Genomic DNA, 21073 nt, shown 5'->3' on the forward strand with positions numbered 1-21073 from the left:
TCCGACCCTGTTTGTCCCTGACCACCCGATTGCCTGCCGAATTGACTGGATCCTTGGTATTTCGACCCTGCCTGCCTCTGACCGCCCGCTAGCCTGCCGCTTTAACCAATCTGCCCAAGTCCCCTTCCCGTCTGCTTACCTCCGCCCGACTGCCAGCCAAACCCCAGCTCCCCTGACTCCGCAACCCCCCAGACCTCTGTGCCACGCTCCCGTCAGCTCCCACGACTACCTGCACCTTATGTTCAATAAACGCTCTGCCATTGCCCTTACCAGTGCATGCGTGCGCTTGGGTCCTCTCTCCTCCCGCCGTAACATTACTGTTGTCTCAAAATAAAATATTGACGCTGTACTGTATTGGTTTTTCACTTGCCAATTTATTACAAAAGGCAAGAGGATCCAAAAGCTTGCTTTCATCTCTCCTGTGTCCCCCCCTGTGCCCGTGTGCGCTCAGCCCAGCTCACACGTTACAAACGTGCTAGTAAGCACATTGATTGACAGCTTGGTCTCTGTGAGCCAACAAGTGACTCGCAGGCGTGCAGAGAGGAAACGCACATGTCTCTGTGCCTACCGAGAGCAACGGACAAATGCACAGCTTTGGAAATCTGACTGTTACCGAGATTTCTTTTGTAATAAATTGAAATTTCAAGTGTACTGTTATGATATAATAGGCTTCACTTTAATTTGATGTTGGGGCATATCCTATTTATAAAAATTTTCTTGCTCAGAAAAAGAAAGAGCTCAAACAACTACTCATAACAATGTGCGGCTTCAGGAAGAAGAGGCATAGCTGGGATTGTGAAATACGCGAGTGACAATGTTTCCAACTTTATATTACTATATTAAAATGATTGTTTTAAACAAATTTGGGGCTTTAAACAGGTTTTGATTTTTGGTTTTATTCTGTAGTTTAGTATTGCGTTCTAAAATAATAATAAAAAATAAAGCTGGCTACTTCACGGATTTCACTTTGCGCGTGTTATTTTTGGACCGTAACGCGATAAACGAGGGATTACTGTATAGTAAAGTAGATGGGAAATAGTTTTATTCCGCTGTGTACAAGTCGACCTCATACATAAATCGATCCCTCCCCACCTCCTTATTTTTTTATTTTTTTTTAATTTCAGTTTGGGTTCATTTTTACAGAAACGTGTATAAGTGACTGTAGTGGTTATACTGTATAATGGCTGTCAATTTAAAACACACGCAGCAATAAAACGTTTTAAAGTTTCGATGCTTTGTCGCAAAGCCCTAAAAGTCAACATCATTATCTGACATGCCAAATAGCTCCTTCCATCCTCCCATGTCCTTCTCCTTCCTGCTTGTCATTTGCGCAGACATCTCTTCCATGGGTAGTCATCGTCAGACCCGTACAAAATGGAGGTCTCCAGAATTGCTTTGCTGAAGCCTTCTTTAAACAAGTGACAACTTTGGCGACGTCAGTGCATGGATTGATTGCTCCTCGCTGTGTTTCTCCCCCCATCTGGTGAAATCTGCATGTGCCACTGCCTTTGCAATTTTGTCTTGAACGGACAGTGTGCGAGTTAAGATTTCTATTGCTTGGCTTACTGGTATGCTTGTCCCCCCCCCCAAAAAAAAAAAAAAAAAAAATATATATATATATATATATATATATATATATATATATATATATATATATATATATATATATATATATATATATATATTATATACATACAGTGGGCCCCCGAACTCCCTCTTTTACGAAATTTTCGACTTACGAGCGTGGACCGCAGCGTTTTTTGTCCCCACTCTTAGTCTTACGAACAATCCGTTCAATTGTTCAAAGTGTTCATGCAATTATTTTTTCTTTTCTGCTTCAACGAAATCAAATGTTCACGCTTATCACAGTAACGCTGAACGCTATTGCTCTTACAATGTCACAGTCACTGTCTCAGTCACGGTGTCAGTCACGGAGTCAGTCACAGAGATGCCGATATGCTATTGGTCGATTAAGGTCACAGTCCCGGTCTCACTCATGGAGATGCGGATATGCTATTGGCCGGACGCCTTTATCTAGCTTGATGGCACAGCTGGGATGGAAGGAAGGAGAGAAAATGAGTGGAAGGAATGTTGTGAACACTTTGCAAACTTTATCTGTTCGACATGGCTTCTAAAATTGCAAGTGGCGGTAAAGGAAGAAGTAAGAGGATGATGACAATAGAAACCAAGCAAGAGATAATAAAAAAATATGGAGGCGCTCATGAGTATGGCCGTAACCGCTTGGCAATCTTCTAAGGGCAAGACTTTCCTTGCCAGGGCACGGACCTCGGTCGACAACAAAATGGAGAGGCTTCTTCTATTACACACATATATGTGGAAAAATTGGTCTGATTGAGTTATGCAGTTACAATGGGCCATCGTGTTACGACCTTAATCCGTTCAGCGGCTAGGCTCGTAACTCGAATTCGCCGTATGACGGGCAATCCAAACCTATGTTAATTAGTGAATATGTGCAACGCGTGCAAAAACCTTAGGCAAAAACATCACGACTTAATACACATATTAAAAGTTAGTCACATAATCTATTGTACTGTTAAATTAAATAGCATAAATATACAAAGGAAAAATGACATTTACCTTTGGGGTGACGTGACTTGAGCTGGTGGTGGGTGGAGGCGGAGGGGAGCAGAGACAAACCCGCAGAATTTTTTTTTTTTTTAAACGAGAACTTTTTTCAAACGAGAACGTATCACCGGCGATTTCCTACTCTTTAATCCATACTTGAAGAAGCCTCTCCATTTTGTTGTTGACCGAAGTCTGTCCCTTGGCAAGGAAGGTCATGCCTTTAGAAGACTTGCTTGCTTTAATAGCTTCCTTGTTCTTGAGAATTGTACCGATTGTTGAGCGCTTACGGCCATCCTCACCAGCAAGGATAACTATGCGTGCGCCTCCTTTGTATTTTTTAATTTTTTTATTATCTCCTGCTTCGTTTCTATTGTCATCATCCTCTTCCTTTACCGCCACTTGCAATTTTAGAAGCCATGTCTAACAGATAAAAGTTTGCAAAGTCTGCACAACACAGCGACAAGCTTGTGCCATTAAGCTAGATGAGGGCGTTCGGCCAATAGCATATCGACCTTTCTGTGATTGACATGACGCCGGCCAATAGCATATCGGCATCTCTGTGACTGCCTGAATTGACCAATAGCATATCGGCATTTCCGTGACATGCGAGAAAAGCTGTTTTTGTTGATGCAGCAAAGCAAAAAAAATAGTGCAGACCCATCGACCGGCGTGTTGGATAGTTCGTAAGACGAAATGTTTGTGCGTAAGGGGGACAAAAAAAAATGCCGCGGTCCACGTCATAAGATGAAAAATACGTAAGCCAGGGGGTTTGTTAACTGGGGGCCCACTGTATAAGTCAACTCCCCCCAATTTGGGGATTGAAAATGAAGGGAAAAAAACCCTGTATTGTACACGGAAAAAGTAATATGTCATAAAAAGTTGGGCACCATTGGTATAGTTTCTGATTTTTTTTTTTCTATGCCTGTATACATGTGCAAGTATTTGTCCTTATTTTCTTTGATATGTGTAATTAGCATATATAGATTGCTTGATCCGTTTTAGTTTTAAACATTTAATGATCTTTTAAAATGTACAACGTCAGGCAACATTCAATGAGTGCGCCATTTTTATGTGCTATCGTCAAAACTTCTTGTCTTGACTACAGCAAACGAAGAACACTTCAGGACTAAATAAACGGCAAATCTATGCAAATAGCATTTAAAAAATTAACTAAAGTGCTTTTTTCCTCCAACTGGAGACAAAAAGGATGGAAACGCACTTGCTTGGTATCCTCTAAGATGAACCGGCACTGATGACTATAAAGTTAAAAGTCTTTATGGTGCTAAAAGAAACCATAAATGATAACATTGCAATATTTAATTTTTAGCAAATAAAACTGAAATGTCTTTATTCCCAGAATATGACCTTGAGCCCTGTCAGGATCCAGGGATACCTCCCTTTGGCTGGCATGCAGGCTCAAAGTTTGGCATTGGCGAAACTCTTTTGTTCCATTGCAACGCTGGTTATCGGATACTCGGGGCAAAGGAAATTGTATGCCTGGGAGGTGGCCGGCGTACTTGGAGTGCCCCTCTGCCGAGGTGTGTGGGTAGGTTACATTTTTTGTTTCCTCTTTTTTTGGCACAATGTTGTACAGTACATTGCTGTGGCTTTGTTTTAGCAGTATTGTTTTGGTGAAACTGTATTGAAGTACGTACTGAAACTGAAGTAAGCTAAATATAAGACAGCAACTCCCAACCACTACCCCTCTGTCACAAAGACACACATGTGTATACGCAGACACGCTTACACAAAGGTGGGCATCTTACATTTTTCCGTTGGTCCTTCAGTTGCAGAACCTCCCTTCCCTCATCGTCATCAGTCCATCATTTTTTCACACAGAAAACTGTAACAGTCTGTCTCACTTCCGTCATGACCACCTCATACTATTGATGATGTCATCAGTGACCTCAGAAGGGACTTCATAATGAACCTGTGACTCACATGTGTTGCAGAGAAACTTGGAAAGCATGCAGAGCACAGGCCCCTTTGAACTGGAGTTTGACACTTTTAGGCCTTAACGGGTTTTAAGCAAAGTAATATTTAACCTTGGAGCTGAAGCAATGTCCAAGCATGAGCAAGTTCAAACAGCAGTACAAACACATAGCATTCACAAGGTATAGGGAAGAAAAAGTGTGTGACAACCATTAGCGTTTTCATATATTGTCTCTCTACTTGTTTATTTTATTTGTTCCTTATTTTGGGCACATGATGTGATTAAATAAAAAGTATGTGATTAACAGGATATACAGAAAAGATACATATTAACTATTAAGTGGAGAAGGGGTAGGATTATATAAAGTTATGCTTCCTCCTACTCCATTTCGAACATGTTAAGCTATTGCTGTTTCAACTGTTTTCATTTTTCGTTTGTTGTTTTGTTTGTTTTTTCTTGTTTTGTATAATTGCATTAATTCATTCATTTAACCTATTTGCATTCACATCAATGATTTCAGCCTAATGTAAGATAGTGATAACTTTCCACTGCATCAATTTACCAAAAAAAATATATATATAAACTTACACTGCCCAATGAAGATGGCTCAATGCACATTCACATCAGAGGTTCATCAGAATTTGTTCAAAGTCAAAGGTTCTCCAAATGGAGGCTGCCATTTCTGTTATAGTTATGGACAATGGTAAATGAAGCACCTTTTGCTTTCTGTAATGAAAAACAGTCTCAATCTTACACAGTTTCCCTTGAAGATATATTTGGAAAAATATGTTTTGGTCGTTCCATTCACAGAGATACCACTGTAGAATGTGTTCTTACATTGAATCCATCAAAGTTTGCGACCTGTGGAGAGATTACTGCTTACTAAGAATAATGCTATGTTGCAGCAGTTTATATATATTTTTTTATTTTTATTTTTATTTTATTTTTTTCTCTTTTGGTATATGTTTGTTTTTTCAGCTGAATGTGGATCAACAGTCTATAAAAATGAGGGTGTTCTTTTGTCACCAAACTATCCATTGCCGTATGGCAACAGCCACGAATGTGTGTACAGTATTCATGTTCAAAGAGGGAAAGGAATCAACATCACGGCGAGCATGTTTCATCTTGCACAAGGTGACACCCTAAAGGTAAAGATGTTTAGAATATTCACAACAAAAGTTACCAGATGTATGTCTTTTTCAAAATGAATTGGGGCTTTTTATTGATGGAAACTGGGAATCAAAATAGTGTGCAAAAGTGAAAGGTACATTGCAAAAATACTTTGCCTTAAAAGTCGTAGAATGGCTAGATGGGTAAAATAACTGATGCAAATAATCTCTCAATTGGAGCTCAGACTTTCTAATGGTGTGATCAGTAGTGCATGAAAATGATGATGAAAATGTTTGTTTTTTACCTTGTCTAAACGTGTCTAAATTTCTGTCACAATCACTACAAGTGAAACAAGGTACAGTGAACCCTTGTTTATCTCATCCTTAATGTAGCGAACGGTGGATTCGTTAGAGCTCAAATGATGGGCCACAGCCGCATAACTTCCCTCTTCGAGAAGTATCACCTTCTCAGTAATTGTCGTTATTCTTTGTTGGCGTTTAGGCTTTGTACAAGCCTTTGCGGGAGCAGCAGGCTTGGGAGCTATTGCAAAAGTTCAATATGTAATGCAAAAAAAAAAAATCCTTGAAGTCGTGAATCCGCGTAATGGATAAAAAATCTACGATGTAGTGAATCCGTGTAATGGAAAAAAATCCGCGATGTGGCGAATCCGCCAGAGTGGAACCGCAAAGTAGCGAGGGTTAACTGTGTTGCTGAGGTTGAATTTACTAAAAAAAAAAATAAAAAAAAAAAAAAAGGTATATCCTTAATTAAAATTTAAAAACTTTAATTAAGAGAAAGAATGCAGATTTGGTGTCCATTTATTGGTTATTTGAAATGTATCCCTGAATGCTGTTATCAGCAAGACACATGAAACCAGGACTAAAAAGGAGAAACTACAAATAAATCCTTGGTAAAGTAAGATGTGTTATGACTGTGAATGACATCTAGTTAAATTGAACCAACCTAGTCTATTCACTCAACTGAACATATTTCTCCACTGCTTGGTGGTACTGTAAAGTAACTATGATCACATTGACTGTGGGCTCAGTGCAGTTCGTACTAGAAAGATGCAGCAATATACTGTAGCAGAAAAACATCCAAGTCAGTTGCAATATATTTCAATAAGCAAAAAGGCGCGTCCCGGTCTGATGGACATATGACAGATATTTGACGTAATGTCTCCACTAAAAAGTCAATTTTAAAACAGTAAAAAAAGACTTATAATATAAAATAGGTTCAAATTTTTTATCTAAAAAGGAAAAACATCTTAGTAAAAAGCAGGCTTAAATAAAATCTAGAATTTTCTTAAAATTTCTGTGCCCAAACTATATTTCTTTCATAATCAGATAAAAAGGTGACTTTGAATTATCTTCATCTTAAGATCAATGCCATTTCTTTTTCAATTTAGGAAATGATAACAAAACAAAATCTTATTATAAGAACGGACTACAACAAGCCACCTATGTTTTCCTGTAATTTAAGTTAAATTACACCTTAGAATTATTTTCACTTCAATCTACAGCATCTACAGCATTTAATTAATAAAATCATTAGAAATATTTTTGGATTGTTCAATTTTATCCATCGATCTGTCAGCTACCGCTTTATCCGGCGTCGGGTCACGGGGTCAGCAGCTTGAACAGGGAAGCCCAGACTTCCTCCGGGAGGATCCCCAGGTGTTTCCAGGCCAACCAAGAGACATAGTCTCTCCAGTATGTCCTGGGTCGAACCCTGGACCCCTCCCCGTGGGAGGAGAGGGAGGCATCCTAACCAGATGCCTGAGCAACCTTAACTGGCTTCTCTCAATGTGGAGAAGCAGAAACGCAGCACGAGTCCCTCTCAGATGACCAAACTTCTCGCCCTATCTCTAAGGGAAAGCCCGGAAAGCCTGCAAAGAAAACTCATTTCGGCCGCTTGAATCTGGGATATCATTCTTTCGGGCAGGACCCACAGCTTGTGACCATAGGTGAGGGCAGGAACGTAGCTCGAATGGTAAACAGAAAGCCTCGCCTTTCGGATCAGCTCTCGTTTCACCAAAATAGATTGGTACAGTGTCCGCATCACAGTGATCTGCCTGTCGATCCCCTGTTCCATCCTGGCCCCACTCGTGAACAAGACCCCAAGATACTTGAACTCCTCCATTTGGGGCAGGAGTTCATCCTCGACTCAGAGAGGGCATTCCACACTTTTCCGACTGAGGACCATGGTCTCAGATTTGGAGGTGCTGATATTAATCCCAGCCGCTTCCCACTAGGCTGCGAGCCACTCTTAGTTGGAGGTCACGGCCTGAGGAAGCAAACAGCACCACATCATCCACAAATAGCAGAGATGCAATGCTGAAAATCTTTGAAAATCTGCCAGAGGTGGGAGTTCCTCTGACAGGCGAGTCTGCCAGACATTCCCAGCAGACCCACACAATACATTTGGGTCTGACCGGCATCCTCCCCCACCATTGAAGCCAACACACCACCAGGTGGTGATCAGACACCCCCCCCCCCAAGTGTCCAAAACATGTAGCAGCAAATCCGATGACACGACCACAAAGTCAATCATCGAACTGCGGCCTAGGGTGTCCTGGTGCCAAGTGCACCCTATGTTTGAACATGGTGTTTGTTATTGCCAGTCCATGACAAGCACAGCAGTCCAATTACAAAACACCGCTCAGGTTCAAATCCGAAGGGCTATTCCTCCCAATCACAGTCCTCCAGGTCGAATTGCCGTTGCCCACATGAGCATTGAAGTCCCCAAGTTGAACAAGGAGGTAGCGCTCTCCAGCTCACCCAAGGATTCCAAAAAGGATGGGTACTCTGAACTGATGTTTAGTGCATAGCACAGGCACAATGTAATGGTGTATGATATTACAAGAATTGAGAGAGTTCTGGCATTATAAGAACAAAATTAAGACTATGAATAGCAGGATAGATGACGCCAAAATGCGCATTTCAGAGACGGAAGAAAGAATGCAGGAATTGGAAGAAGTTGCAAGGGAATTGCAAAAGCTACAAGGGAAACTGACTGACAATCTAAATGATCAAGAGGGACGAGTAAGGCGGGACAACATAAGGATTCAAGGTTAAAGCGAAGTTCGCCGAGAATAACTCCGCATCGATGATCACGTTTGTAGAACATTTATTCAAAGATAAGTTGAATTTACCTCCCACCATCGATCTTAAAATTGAGCAGGCACACCGTACACTGGGCCCAAAATCCTCTGACGATTCACCTCCAAGGTCTATAATAGTAAAGTTTGCCAACAGTTCCAACTTTAATCGATTCCCAAAAGTTCCGCCATTCCATGATGGTATCCATTTTCTTCTTCCCACAATTCAAAAATTACCCACAATTCCACTTTATCAGTTTTTCCCTTCTATCTTTGCCATTCTTCATCCGATTCCGACGGTTCCAATTTTAATCAATTTCCCCAATGCCCGCCCATCCCTTTTTACCCACATTTCAAAATTTACTCATAATTCCACTTTTTCAGTTTTTCCTATCTTTTTCTATCTTTGCCATTCTTCATCCGATTCCGACCGTTCCAACTTTAACTGATTCCCCCAATTCCCACCATTCCATTTTGGTATCCATTTTCCTCTTCCCAGAATTCAAAATTACCCACAATTCCACTACTTCAGTTTTTCCCTTCTATCTTTGCCATTCAACACCTTTGCCTTCAGAGGTTACACCTTTACACTCAATTTCTTCAGAAATTGCAAATATTCTAGTTGTGTGATATTCTAGGGCCCGAGCAGCTTCCGCTGCAAGAGCCCTCTTGTTTTTCTCCGGACGATTAGGGCCCAAGCAGCTACCGCTGCGAGAGCCCTCTTGTTTTTCTCCATATTATTAGGGCCCGAGCAGCAACCGCTGCGAGGTCCCTATTGTTCCTATCCAGATTATTATTATTAGGGTCTGAGCAGCGACCACTGCATCGAGACTTGTAGATTAAAGGTATCCAAATTTTATGACTTTGTGATAAAGTGGGTGGTCTGTATGCAACCCCAAATAAGGAGTTTGCTCAAGTCATCTAAACTTACTGAAATTGAGCCCAGGTGATCATAAAACGAGAGTCAGTTCCGACCCGTTTGACCTAGAGCTACGAAATTGTTTATGTATATGTAAAACCTCAAGACCTACAAAAACATCATAGAGCGCCATATGTTAGGATTGTACAGAACCAGAGTTATCAATTGTTGAATGTAGCATTTGGCCCGATTTTGTACATTTTTCGGTACCAAATACCTTGACCCGATCAACTTCACATTTGAGGTACTCCAGTAACCTGACAGAGTGGCACCATTGGGCAAAATTTCATCAAGATCGGCTAACCTATATGATGGGGCTTCAAAATACTTGAATCATATTTCATATATGCCATCAGTGTAAAAAACCTTCATATTTCAGTTTTTGCACTGTGCTAATCCTGTTTAAGCAATTTAACGGTACCAAGAGCGACACCTGGTGCCAGACAAAAGAGATACTTTTTACACTTTCATGTTCTCTGCTATGCTGCTTTCAGCAAATTCACTGTAAATTAGTAAGGAGAATATTGAGACAAAGCGAACATTATGAATCTCAAATTTCATGACTCTTCAAATTTGGCCAAGTTTGCGATTCCAATTACTTAGTAGAGCCCGTTGGACAGATGCGAATACAAATGTTACCTTTTCTAGAACATTGACCAGTTTGCCTGCGTATGGCCGAATACATTCATACCCAAATTTGTTCATACCTAGGAACTGTTCATCTTTCATCGTTCTCATGTCTGTGAGGGCCCATTTTAGCTGCTTGCAGCTCTAGTTATTATTATTATTAGGGCCCGAGCAACGACCGCTGCGAGGTCCCTATTTTTCCTCTCCGGATTATTATTAGGGCCCGAGCAGTGACCACTGCGAGGTCCCTATTGTTCCTCCCCAGATTATTATTATTATTATTATTAGGGCCCGAGCAGCGACTGCTGCGAGGTCCCTATTGTTCCTCTCCGGATTATTAGGGCCCAAGCAGTGACCACTGCGAAGTCCCTATTGTTCCTCCCCAGATTATTAGGGCCTGAGCAGTGACCACTGCGAGGTCCCTATTGTTCCTCCCCAGATTAATATTATTATTATTATTAGGGCCCGAGCAGCGACTGCTGCGAGGTCCCTATTGTTCCTCCCCAGATTATTATTATTAGGGCCCGAGCAGTGACCACTGCGAGGTCCCTATTGTTCCTCCCCAGATTATTATTATTATTATTATTATTAGGGCCCAAGCAGTGACCACTGCAAGGTCCCTATTGTTCCTCCCCAGATTATTAGGGCCCGAGCAGTGACCACTGCGAGGTCCCTATTGTTCCTCCCCAGATTATTGTTATTATTATTATTATTATTATTATTATGATTATTATTATTAGGGCCCGAGCAGCGACCGCTGTGAGGTCCCTATTGTTCCTCCCCAGATTATTATTATTATTAGGGCCCGAGCAGCGACCGCTGCGAGGTCTCTATTGTTCCTCCCCAGATTATTATTAGGGCCCGAGCAGCTACCCCTGCGAGAGCCCTCTTGTTTTTCTCCGGATTATTATTAGGGCCTGAGCAGCTACCGCTGTTAGAGCCCTCTTGTTTTTCTCCGGATTATTATTATTAGGGCCCGGGCAGCTACTGCTGCGAGAGCCCTCTTGTTTTTCTCCGGATTATTATTAGGGCCCTAGCAGCTACCGCTGCGAGAGCCCTCTTGTTTTTCTCCGGATTACTATTATTATTATTATTATTATTATTATTATTATTATTATTAGGGCCCAAGCAGCTACCGCTGCGAGAGCCCTCTTGTTTTTCTCCGGATTATTATTATTATTATTAGGGCCCGAGCAGCTACCGCTGCGAGAGCCCTCTTGTTTTTCTCCGGATTATTAGGGCCCGAGCAGATACCGCTGCGAGAGCCCTCTTGTTTTTCTCCGGATTATTATTATTATTAGGGCCCGAGCAGCTACCGCTGTGAGAGCCCTCTTGTTTTTCTCCGGATTATTATTAGGGCCCGAGCAGCTACCGCTGCGAGAGCCCTCTTGTTTTTCTCCGGATTATTATTATTAGGGCCCGAGCAGCTACCGCTGCGAGAGCCCTCTTGTTTTTCTCCGGATTATTAGGGCCCGAGCAGCTACCGCTGCGAGAGCCCTCTTGTTTTTCTCCGGATTATTATTATTATTAGGGCCCGAGCAGCTACCGCTGCGAGAGCCCTCTTGTTTTTCTCCGGATTATTATTAGGGCCCGAGCAGCTACCACTGCGAGAGCCCTCTTGTTTTTCTCCGGATTATTATTATTATATTATTATTATTATTATTAGGGCCCGAGCAGCTACCGCTGCGAGAGCCCTCTTGTTTTTCTCCGGATTATTATTATTATTATTATTAGGGCCCGAGCAGCTACCGCTGCGAGAGCCCTCTTGTTTTTCTCCGGATTATTATTATTATTATTATTATTATTATTATTATTATTAGGGCCCGAGCAGCTACCGCTGCGAGAGCCCTCTTGTTTTTCTCCGGATTATTATTAGGGCCCGAGCAGCTACCGCTGCGAGAGCCCTCTTGTTTTTCTCCGGATTATTATTATTATTATTATTAGGGCCCGAGCAGCTACCGCTGCGAGAGCCCTCTTGTTTTTCTCCGGATTATTATTATTATTATTAGGGCCCGAGCAGCTACCGCTGGGAGAGCCCTCTTGTTTTTCTCCAGATTATTATTCTTATTAGGGCCCGAGCAGCTACCGCTGCGAGAGCCCTCTTGTTTTTCTCCGGATTATTATTAGGGCCCGAGCAGCTACCGCTGCGAGAGCCCTCTTGTTTTTCTCCAGATTATTATTATTATTATTATTATTATTAGGGCCCGAGCAGCTACCGCTGCGAGAGCCCTCTTGTTTTTCTCCAGATTATTATTATTATTATTATTATTATTATTATTATTATTTACTGTGCAGCGCTTTTCCATTTTTGAGGGCCTAAACATGCACGAAAAGTCACCAAAATTTGCACATTTGTCGGGCCCGGTGAAAAATTTGATATTTTTGTGTTTCCCATAACAATGCAAAAAAAATGGCTCTGCAGCGCCACCTAAGGTTGAAAAAGTGCACCTGGTCCCGGCCCGTTTGACCTAGAGCTACGAAAATTTTTAGGCATATGTAGGACCTAGAGACCTACAAAAAAGTCAGCGCGAGCCATGTGCTCAGATGTACAGAAAAAGAGTTATGAATTTTTGAATGTGCATTTTTGGCCCATTTTTGCACGTTTGTAGGTCCCAAACTGCTCCTTGTTTCTCCTAAACGCTTTACTCAATCACCTTCAAATTTGCTGTGGTCCATATTCACACATAGGGGCACAAGTGGGCAAAATTTGGTGCAGATCCGCTGGCATATATGATAGGGGCGTGGCTTCAAATTATGTGTTGTATTTTTCCTTCGCCAAGAGGGACATAAACCTTAATAACTTTGATGTACTAGCTTAAAAAAATCTAAAACTTCATAGACACATGGAAACTTATGTCTTTAACACCTTTGAAAAAAGTTTTTTCAAATACCTACTAGCGCCGCCTAGTGGTTGATTAAAATGTCATTTTTTACACTTTCATGTATTGTGCTCAGTCTGTTTGAGTAAAACAAATGAAAATTGGTCAGAATATCATTAAGACATGGAATATTAAGGCTTTAAAATTTTACGACTTTTCGATAATGGGCGTAGTCTGCACGCCACCTCAAAGTCAGATGACTCGCCAAAACGAAAAAAGTGGCTGTAATTGGCCCCAAAATGGCCTTATGAGTGGAAAATAGCCTCTCACTCCCGGCCCGTTTGACCTAGAGCTCCAAAAATTTGTAGACTTATGTAGGACCTCGAGCCCTACAAAAAAGTCAGCGCGAGCCATATGCTCAGATGTACAGAAAGAGAGTTATGAATTTTTGAATGTGCACCTTTGGCCCGTTTTTGCTCATTTGCAGGTCCCGAACTGCTCCTTTTTTCTCCCAAACCCTTGACCTGATCGACTTCAAATTTGCTGTGATGTTTTATCTGACTGTGAGGCACAATTGTTCACATTTTTGTGATGATCCGCCATCAAATATGTTGGGGGCGGGGCTTTATATTATGCCTTTGATGATTACTTTGCCACATGTGAAACAAACCTTTATAACTCAGCTTTACAAGCTTGGAAAAATCTGAAAATTCACAGACACATGAAGACTCAAGCCCTTAACACAAGTGTTTAAAAAAATCTTCAATTGCTTATAAAGCCATCTAGTGGCAAACAAAAATGTCAGTCTGATGTCTCGCCAAAACGAACAAAGTTGCTGTGTTTGGTCCCAGATGGGCTTATCTTTTCTAAACTTCATATATTTGATGGGTTTCCAATGCGGAATACACCTATTAACGTATTTTTTGTTATAGTGCGAGCGCCACCTAGTGGCAGCCAAAAATATAGCATTTTTTAAACATTTTTATGTGTTTAGCTGAGCCCTTTGAAGTAATATCGCTGAAATTAAGTCTGAAAAGCCTCTAGACAGCCCTGCTGACCTCCACCAAATTTTACGAAGTTTCCATAATGGGTGTGGCCTCTACGGCCATTTTCATTCCGAAGCTTTATCTGTCCAGTAAAAGTTGCTGTAATTTTACCCAGATGATCTGATCTTCTCACAATTTCACACATTGGATGAAAATATTCTCCTGAACATATCGACAAAAATATATTCCAGTTTAAAGCTAGCGCCACCTAGTGGCTGCAAAAAATGTCATTAGTCGAACGATTACAGTCAATCCTGTTTGGTTTGACCTACAGCTATGAAACTTTGTAGGCAAATGAAGGACTGCATGCCCTACAAAAAAGTCAATACAAGTGATGTGCTAGGATGTACAGAAAAATTGTTATGAATTTTTTTAATGTGCAGTTTTGTCCCATTCTTAGACATTAGCTGGTCTCAAACTAGTGCCTTTTTCTCTTAAATGATTCACCCCATTACCTTCAACTTTGGCATGAATCATTATCCAACTGAGGGGCACACATAGTCCAAATATCGTGAAGATCTCTTGACATAAAAGATGGGGGCGGAGCTTCAAATTATGTTTAATACTTCCTTTGCCAAGAGTAACAAAAATAAGGTTGAAAAAGTGCACCTGGTCCCGGCCCGTTTGACCTAGAGCTACGAAAATTTTTAGACATATGTAGGACCTAGAGACCTACAAAAAAGTCAGCGCGAGCCATGTGCTCAGATGTACAGAAAAAGAGTTATGAATTTTTGAATGTGCATTTTTGGCCCATTTTTGCACGTTTGCAGGTCCCAAACTGCTCCTTGTTTCTCCTAAACGCTTTACTCAATCACCTTCAAATTTGCTGTGGTCCATATTCACACATAGGGGCACAAGTGGGCAAAATTTGGTGCAGATCCGCTGACATATATGATAGGGGCGTGGCTTCAAATTATGTGTTCAATTTTTCCTTCGCCAAGAGTGACATAAACCTTAATAACTTTGTTTTACTAGCTTAAAAAAATCTAAAACTTCATAGATACATGGAAACTTATGTCTTTAACACCTTTGAAAAAAGTTTTTTTAAATACCTACTAGCGCCACCTAGTGGTTGATTAAAATGTTATTTTTTACACTTTCATGTATTGTGCTCAGTCTGTTTGAGTAAAACAAATGAAAATTGGTCAGAATATCATTAAGACATGGAATATTAAGGTTTTAAAATTTTACGACATTTCGATAATGGGCGTAGTCTGCACGCCACCTCAAAGTCAGATGACTCGCCAAAATGAAAAAAGTGGCTGTAATTGGCCCCAAAATGGCCTTATGAGTGGAAAATAGCCTCTCACTCCCGGCCCGTTTGACCTAGAGCTCCAAAAATTTGTAGCCTTATGTAGGACCTCGACCTCTACAAAAAAGTCAGCGCGAGCCATGTGCTCAGATGTACAGAAAGAGAGTTATGAATTTTTGAAGGTGCACCTTTAGCCCGTTTTTGCTCATTTGCAGGTCCCGAACTGCTCCTTTTTTCTCCCAAACGCTTGACCCGATCGACTTCAAATTTGCTGTGATGTTTTATCTGACTCTGAGGCACAATTGTTCAAATTTTCGTGACGATCCGCAATCAAATATGGTGGGGGCGGGCCTTCATATTATGCCTTTGATGATTACTTTTCCACATGTGAAACAAATCTTTATAACTCAGCTTTCCAAGCTTGGAAAAAACTGAAACTTCACAGACACATGGAGACTCAAGCCCTTAACACAAGTGTTTAAAAAAATCTTCAATTGCTTATAAGGCCATCTAGTGGCAAACAAAAATGTCAGTCTGATGTCTCGCCAAAACGAACAAAGTTGCTGTGTTTGGTCCCAGATGGTCTTACCTTTTCTAAACTTCACATATTTGATGGGTTTCCAATGCGGAATACACCTATCAACGTATTTTTTGTTATAGTGCGAGCACCACCTAGTGGCAGCCAAAAATATAGCATTTTTTAAACGTTTTTATGTGTTTAGCATAGCCCTTTGAAGTAATATCGCTGAAATTAAGTCTGAAAAGCCTCTAGACAGCCTTGCTGACCTCCACCAAATTTTTCAAAGTTTCGATAATGGGCGTGGCCTCTACGACCATTTTCATTCCGAAACTTTATCTGTCCAGTAAAAGTTGCTGTAATTTGACCCAGATGATCTGATCTTCTCACAATTTCACACATTGGATGAAAATATTTTCCTGAACATATCGACAAAAATATATTCCAGTTTAAAGCTAGCGCCACCTAGTGGCTGCAAAAAATGTCATTGGTCGAAAGATTACAGTCAATCCTGTTTGGTTTGACCTACAGCTATGTAGGCAAATGAAGGACTGCAAGACCTACAAAAAAGTCAATAGAAGTGATGTGCTAGGATGTACAGAAAAATTGTTATGAATTTTTTTAATGTGCAGTTTTGTCCCATTCTTACACATGAGCTGGTCTCAAACTAGTGCCTTTTTCTCTTAAACAATTCACCCCATTACCTTCAACTTTGGCATGAATCATTACCCAACTAAGGGGCACACATAGTCCAAATATCGTGAAGATCTCTTGACATAAAAGATGGGGGCGGAGCTTCAAATTATGTTTAATATTTCCTTCGCCAAGAGTGACAAAAATCTTAATAACTCAGCTATGACAGCTTCAAACCATCTGAAACTTTCCTGGGACTTTAAAACTTTCAAATCATTTACAGTGCCACCCAGTGGCGGACAAAAATCTCATTTTTTATACTTTTATGTACTGTGAAATGCCTGTTTGACTAATTGAACTCAAAAATGGTCAGAAAAGCTATAACACATTGGAACATTAAGGTTCTCAACTTTTAAGTCTTTTCAATAAAGGGCGTGGCCTCTATGCAAACTCAAAATCCGATGTCTCACGAAAACGGTAAAAGTTGCTGTAATTGGACCTAGAAGATCTGATATTTTTAAAACTTCATATATGGGATGGGAGTCCAATGTGAAACACACCTACAAGCCTATTTTTTATCATAGTACGAGCGCCACCTAGTGGCAGCAAAATATATAGCAAATCCTTAATGTTTTTATGTACTCTGCTGAGCCCCTTGAAGTGATATCCCTTAAATGTTTTCTGAAAAGCCAGTGGCCATGCCTTATGCCCTCCTCAAATCAGTACGATGTTTCGACAGTGGGTGTGGCCTATATGGCATTGTAAATCACAAAATTGGAATAATAAAAGCTGCAGTAACTCCACCCACATTGTCCCACCTTATCTAAATTTTACATATTTGGTAAGAGTCCTGCACTGAAGTCATCTACAACTACTTTTTCATCGTTCATAGTCCTTGTTCATACCCCGACCTGTTCATACCCCAACGTGCACAGGTCTGCGAGGGCCCTTTATAGCTGCTTGCAGCTCTAGTTATTATTATTATTTACTGTGCAGCGCTTTTCCATTTTTGAGGGCCTAAACATGCACGAAAAGTCACCAAAATTTGCACATTTGTTGGGCCCGGTGAAAAATTTGAAATTTTTGTGTTTCCCAAAACAATGCAAAAAAAATGGCTCTGCAGCGCCACCTAAGGTCGAAAAAGTGCACCTGTTCCCGGCCCGTTTGACCTAGAGCTACGAAAATTTTTAGGCATATGTAGGACCTTGAGACCTACAAAAAAGTCAGCGCAAGCCATGTGCTCAGATGTACAGAAAAAGAGTTATGAATTTTTGAATGTGCATTTTTGGCCCATTTTTGCACGTTTGCAGGTCCCAAACTGCTCCTTGTTTCTCCTAAACGCTTTACTCAATCGCCTTCAAATTTGCTGTGGTCCATATTCACACATAGGGGCACAAGTGGGCAAAATTTGGTGCAGATCCGCTGACATATATGATAGGGGCGTGGCTTCAAATTATGTGTTCAATTTTTCCTTCGCCAAGGGGGACAAAAACCTTAGTAACTTTGATGTACTAGCTTAAAAAAATCTAAAACTTCATAGACACATGACAACTTATGTCTTTAACACCTTTAAAAAAAGTTTTTTTAAATACCTACTAGCGCCGCCTAGTGGTTGATTAAAATGTCATTTTTTACACTTTCATGTATTGTGCTCAGTCTGTTTGAGTAAAACAAATGAAAATTGGTCAGAATATCATTAAGACATGGAATATTAAGGTTTTAAAATTTTACGACTTTTCGATAATGGGCGTAGTCTGCACGCCACCTCAAAGTCAGATGACTCGCCAAAACGAAAAAAGTGGCTGTAATTGGCCCCAAAATGGCCTTATGCGTGGAAAATAGCCTCTCACTCCCGGCCCGTTTGACCTAGAGCTCCAAAAATTTGTAGCCTTATGTAGGACCTCGAGCCCTACAAAAAAGTCAGCGCGAGCCATGTGCTCAGATGTACAGAAAGAGAGTTATGAATTTTTGAATGTGCACTTTTGGCCCGTTTTTGCTCATTTGCAGGTCCCGAACTGCTCCTTTTTTCTCCCAAACGCTTGACCCGATCGACTTCAAATTTGCTGTGATGTTTTATCTGACTGTGAGGCACAATTGTTCAAATTTTTGTGATGATCCGCCATCAAATATGTTGGGGGCGGGGCTTCATATTATGCCTTTGATGTTTACTTTGCCACATGTGAAACAAACCTTTATAACTCAGCTTTACAAGCTTGTAAAAATCTGAAACTTCACACACACATGAAGACTTAAGCCCTTAACACATGTGTTTCAAAAGATCTTCAATTGCTTATAAGGCCATCTAGTGGCAAAAAAAATGTCAGTCTGATGTCTCGCCAAAACGAACAAAGTTGCTGTGTTTGGTCCCAGATGGTCTTATCTTTTCTAAACATTACATATTTGATGGATTTCCAATGCAGAATACACCTATCAACATATTTTTTGCTATAGTGCGAGCGCCACCTAGTGGCAGCCAAAAATATAGCATTTTTGAAAATTTTTTACGTGTTTAGCTGAGCCCTTTGAAGTAATATCGCTGAAATTAAGTGTGACAAGCCTCTAGACAGCCCTGCTGACCTCCACCAAATTTTACGAAATTTCGATAATGGGCGTGGCCTTTACGTCCATTTTCTTTCCGAAAATTTAACGGACCAGTAAAAGCTGCTGTAATTTGACCCAGATGATCTGATCTTCTCACAATTTCACACATTGGATGAAAATCTATTCCTGAAGACATCGACAAACATATATTCCAGTTTAAAGCTAGCGCCACCTAGTGGCTGCAAAAAATGTCATTAGTCGAAAGATTGGAGTCATTCCTCTTTGGTTTGACCTAACACTATAAAAGTTTTTAGGCATATGTAGGATTGTAAGACCTACAAAAAAGTCAATAGGAGTGATGTGCTAAGATGTACAGAATAATTTTTATGATTTTTTTTATGTGCAATTTTGCCCCATTCTTAGACATTAGCCGGTCTAAATCTAGTGCCTTTTTCTCTTAAACGGTTCACCCGATTAACTTCTACGTTGGCATGGACTATTAGCAGATATAGCGGCACAAATCTCCCAAAAATTGTGCAGATCCCATGACTTGTAAGATGTGGGCGGAGCTTCAAATTGTTTTGAATATTTCCTTCGCCAAGAGTGACAAAAACCTTAATAATTCAGCTGTTTCAGCTTCAAATCATGTGAAACACTTGCAGGGAGTTTAAAAGTCATGCCCTAATACAGCTATGTGATAAACTTTCAAATCATTTACAGCACCACCCAGTGGCGGACAAAAATCTCATTTTTTATACTTTTATGTACTGTGAAATGCCTGTTTGACTAAATGACCTCAAAAATGGTCAGAAAAGCTATGACACATTGGAACATTAAGGTTCCCAACTTTTATGACTTTTCATTAAAGGGCGTGGCCTCTATGCAAACTCAAAGTCTGATGTCTCCCCAAAACGATAAAAGTTGCTGTAATTGGACCTTGATGATCTGATGTTTGCAAAACTTCATATTTGGGATGCGAGTCCAATGTGAAACACACCTACAAGCCTATTTTTTATCATAGTACGAGCGCCACCTAGTGGCAGCAAAAAATATAGCAAATCCTTAATGTTTTTATGTACTCTGCTGAGCCCCTTGAAGTGATATCCCTTAAATGTTTTCTGAAAAGCCAGTGGCCATGCCTTATGCCCTCCACAAATCAGTACAATGTTTCGACAGTGGGTGTGGCCTATATGGCATTGAAAGTCACAAAATTGGAACAATAAAAGCTGCAGTAACTCCACCCACATTGTCCCACCTTGTCTAACTTTGACATATTTGGTAAGAGTCCTGCACTGAAGTCATCTACAACTACTTTTTCATCGTTATTAGTCCTTGTTCATACCCCGACCTGTTCATACCCCAACGTGCACAGGTCTGCGAGGGCCCTTTATAGCTGCTTGCAGCTCTAGTTAGGGCCCGAGCAGCTACCGCTGCGAGAGCCCTCTTGTTTTTCTCCAGATTATTATTATTATTATTATTATTATTATTATTATTATTATTATTATTATTATTTACTGTGCAGCGCTTTTCCATTTTTGAGGGCCTAAACATGCACGAAAAGTCACCAAAATTTGCACATTTGTCGGGCCCGGTGAAAAATTGGATATTTTTGTGTTTCCCAAAACAATGCAAAAAAAATGGCTCTGCAGCGCCACCTAAGGTTGAAAAAGTGCACCTGGTCCCGGCCCGTTTGACCTAGAGCTACGAAAATTTTTAGGCATATGTAGGACCTAGGGAACTACAAAAAAGTCAGCGCGAGCCATGTGCTCAGATGTACAGAAAAAGAGTTATGAATTTTTGAATGTGCATTTTTGGCCCTTTTTTGCACGTTTGTAGGTCCCAAACTGCTCCTTGTTTCTCCTAAACGCTTTACTCAATCACCTTCAAATTTGCTGTGGTGCATATTCACACATAGGGGCACAAGTGGGCAAAATTTGGTGCAGATCCGCTGGCATATATGATAGGGGCGTGGCTTCAAATTATGTGTTCA

The 21073-nt window shown here is 40.7% G+C and overlaps 1 protein-coding gene across 4 annotated transcripts in view; it reads left to right on the top strand.

Annotated features, from left to right (window-relative positions):
• LOC148425860 (CUB and sushi domain-containing protein 3-like) overlaps positions 1–21073 on the top strand; it is a 627928-nt gene that overhangs the window by 157873 nt on the left and 448982 nt on the right. For all 4 annotated transcript variants that reach the window (XM_088410975.1, XM_088410976.1, XM_088410977.1 and 1 more), the window contains exons 21-22: positions 3944–4132; positions 5498–5667. In XM_088410975.1, the coding sequence (XP_088267101.1) occupies positions 3944–4132; positions 5498–5667 (359 nt within the window). The remainder of the gene's footprint in view (positions 1–3943; positions 4133–5497; positions 5668–21073) is intronic.

Source organism: Hippichthys cyanospilos, chromosome 3 (assembly GCF_059441005.1).
Source record: "Hippichthys cyanospilos isolate Australia breed blue-spotted pipefish chromosome 3, RoL_Hcya_1.0, whole genome shotgun sequence".
In the NCBI taxonomy this organism is placed as follows: Eukaryota; Metazoa; Chordata; class Actinopteri; order Syngnathiformes; family Syngnathidae; genus Hippichthys; species Hippichthys cyanospilos.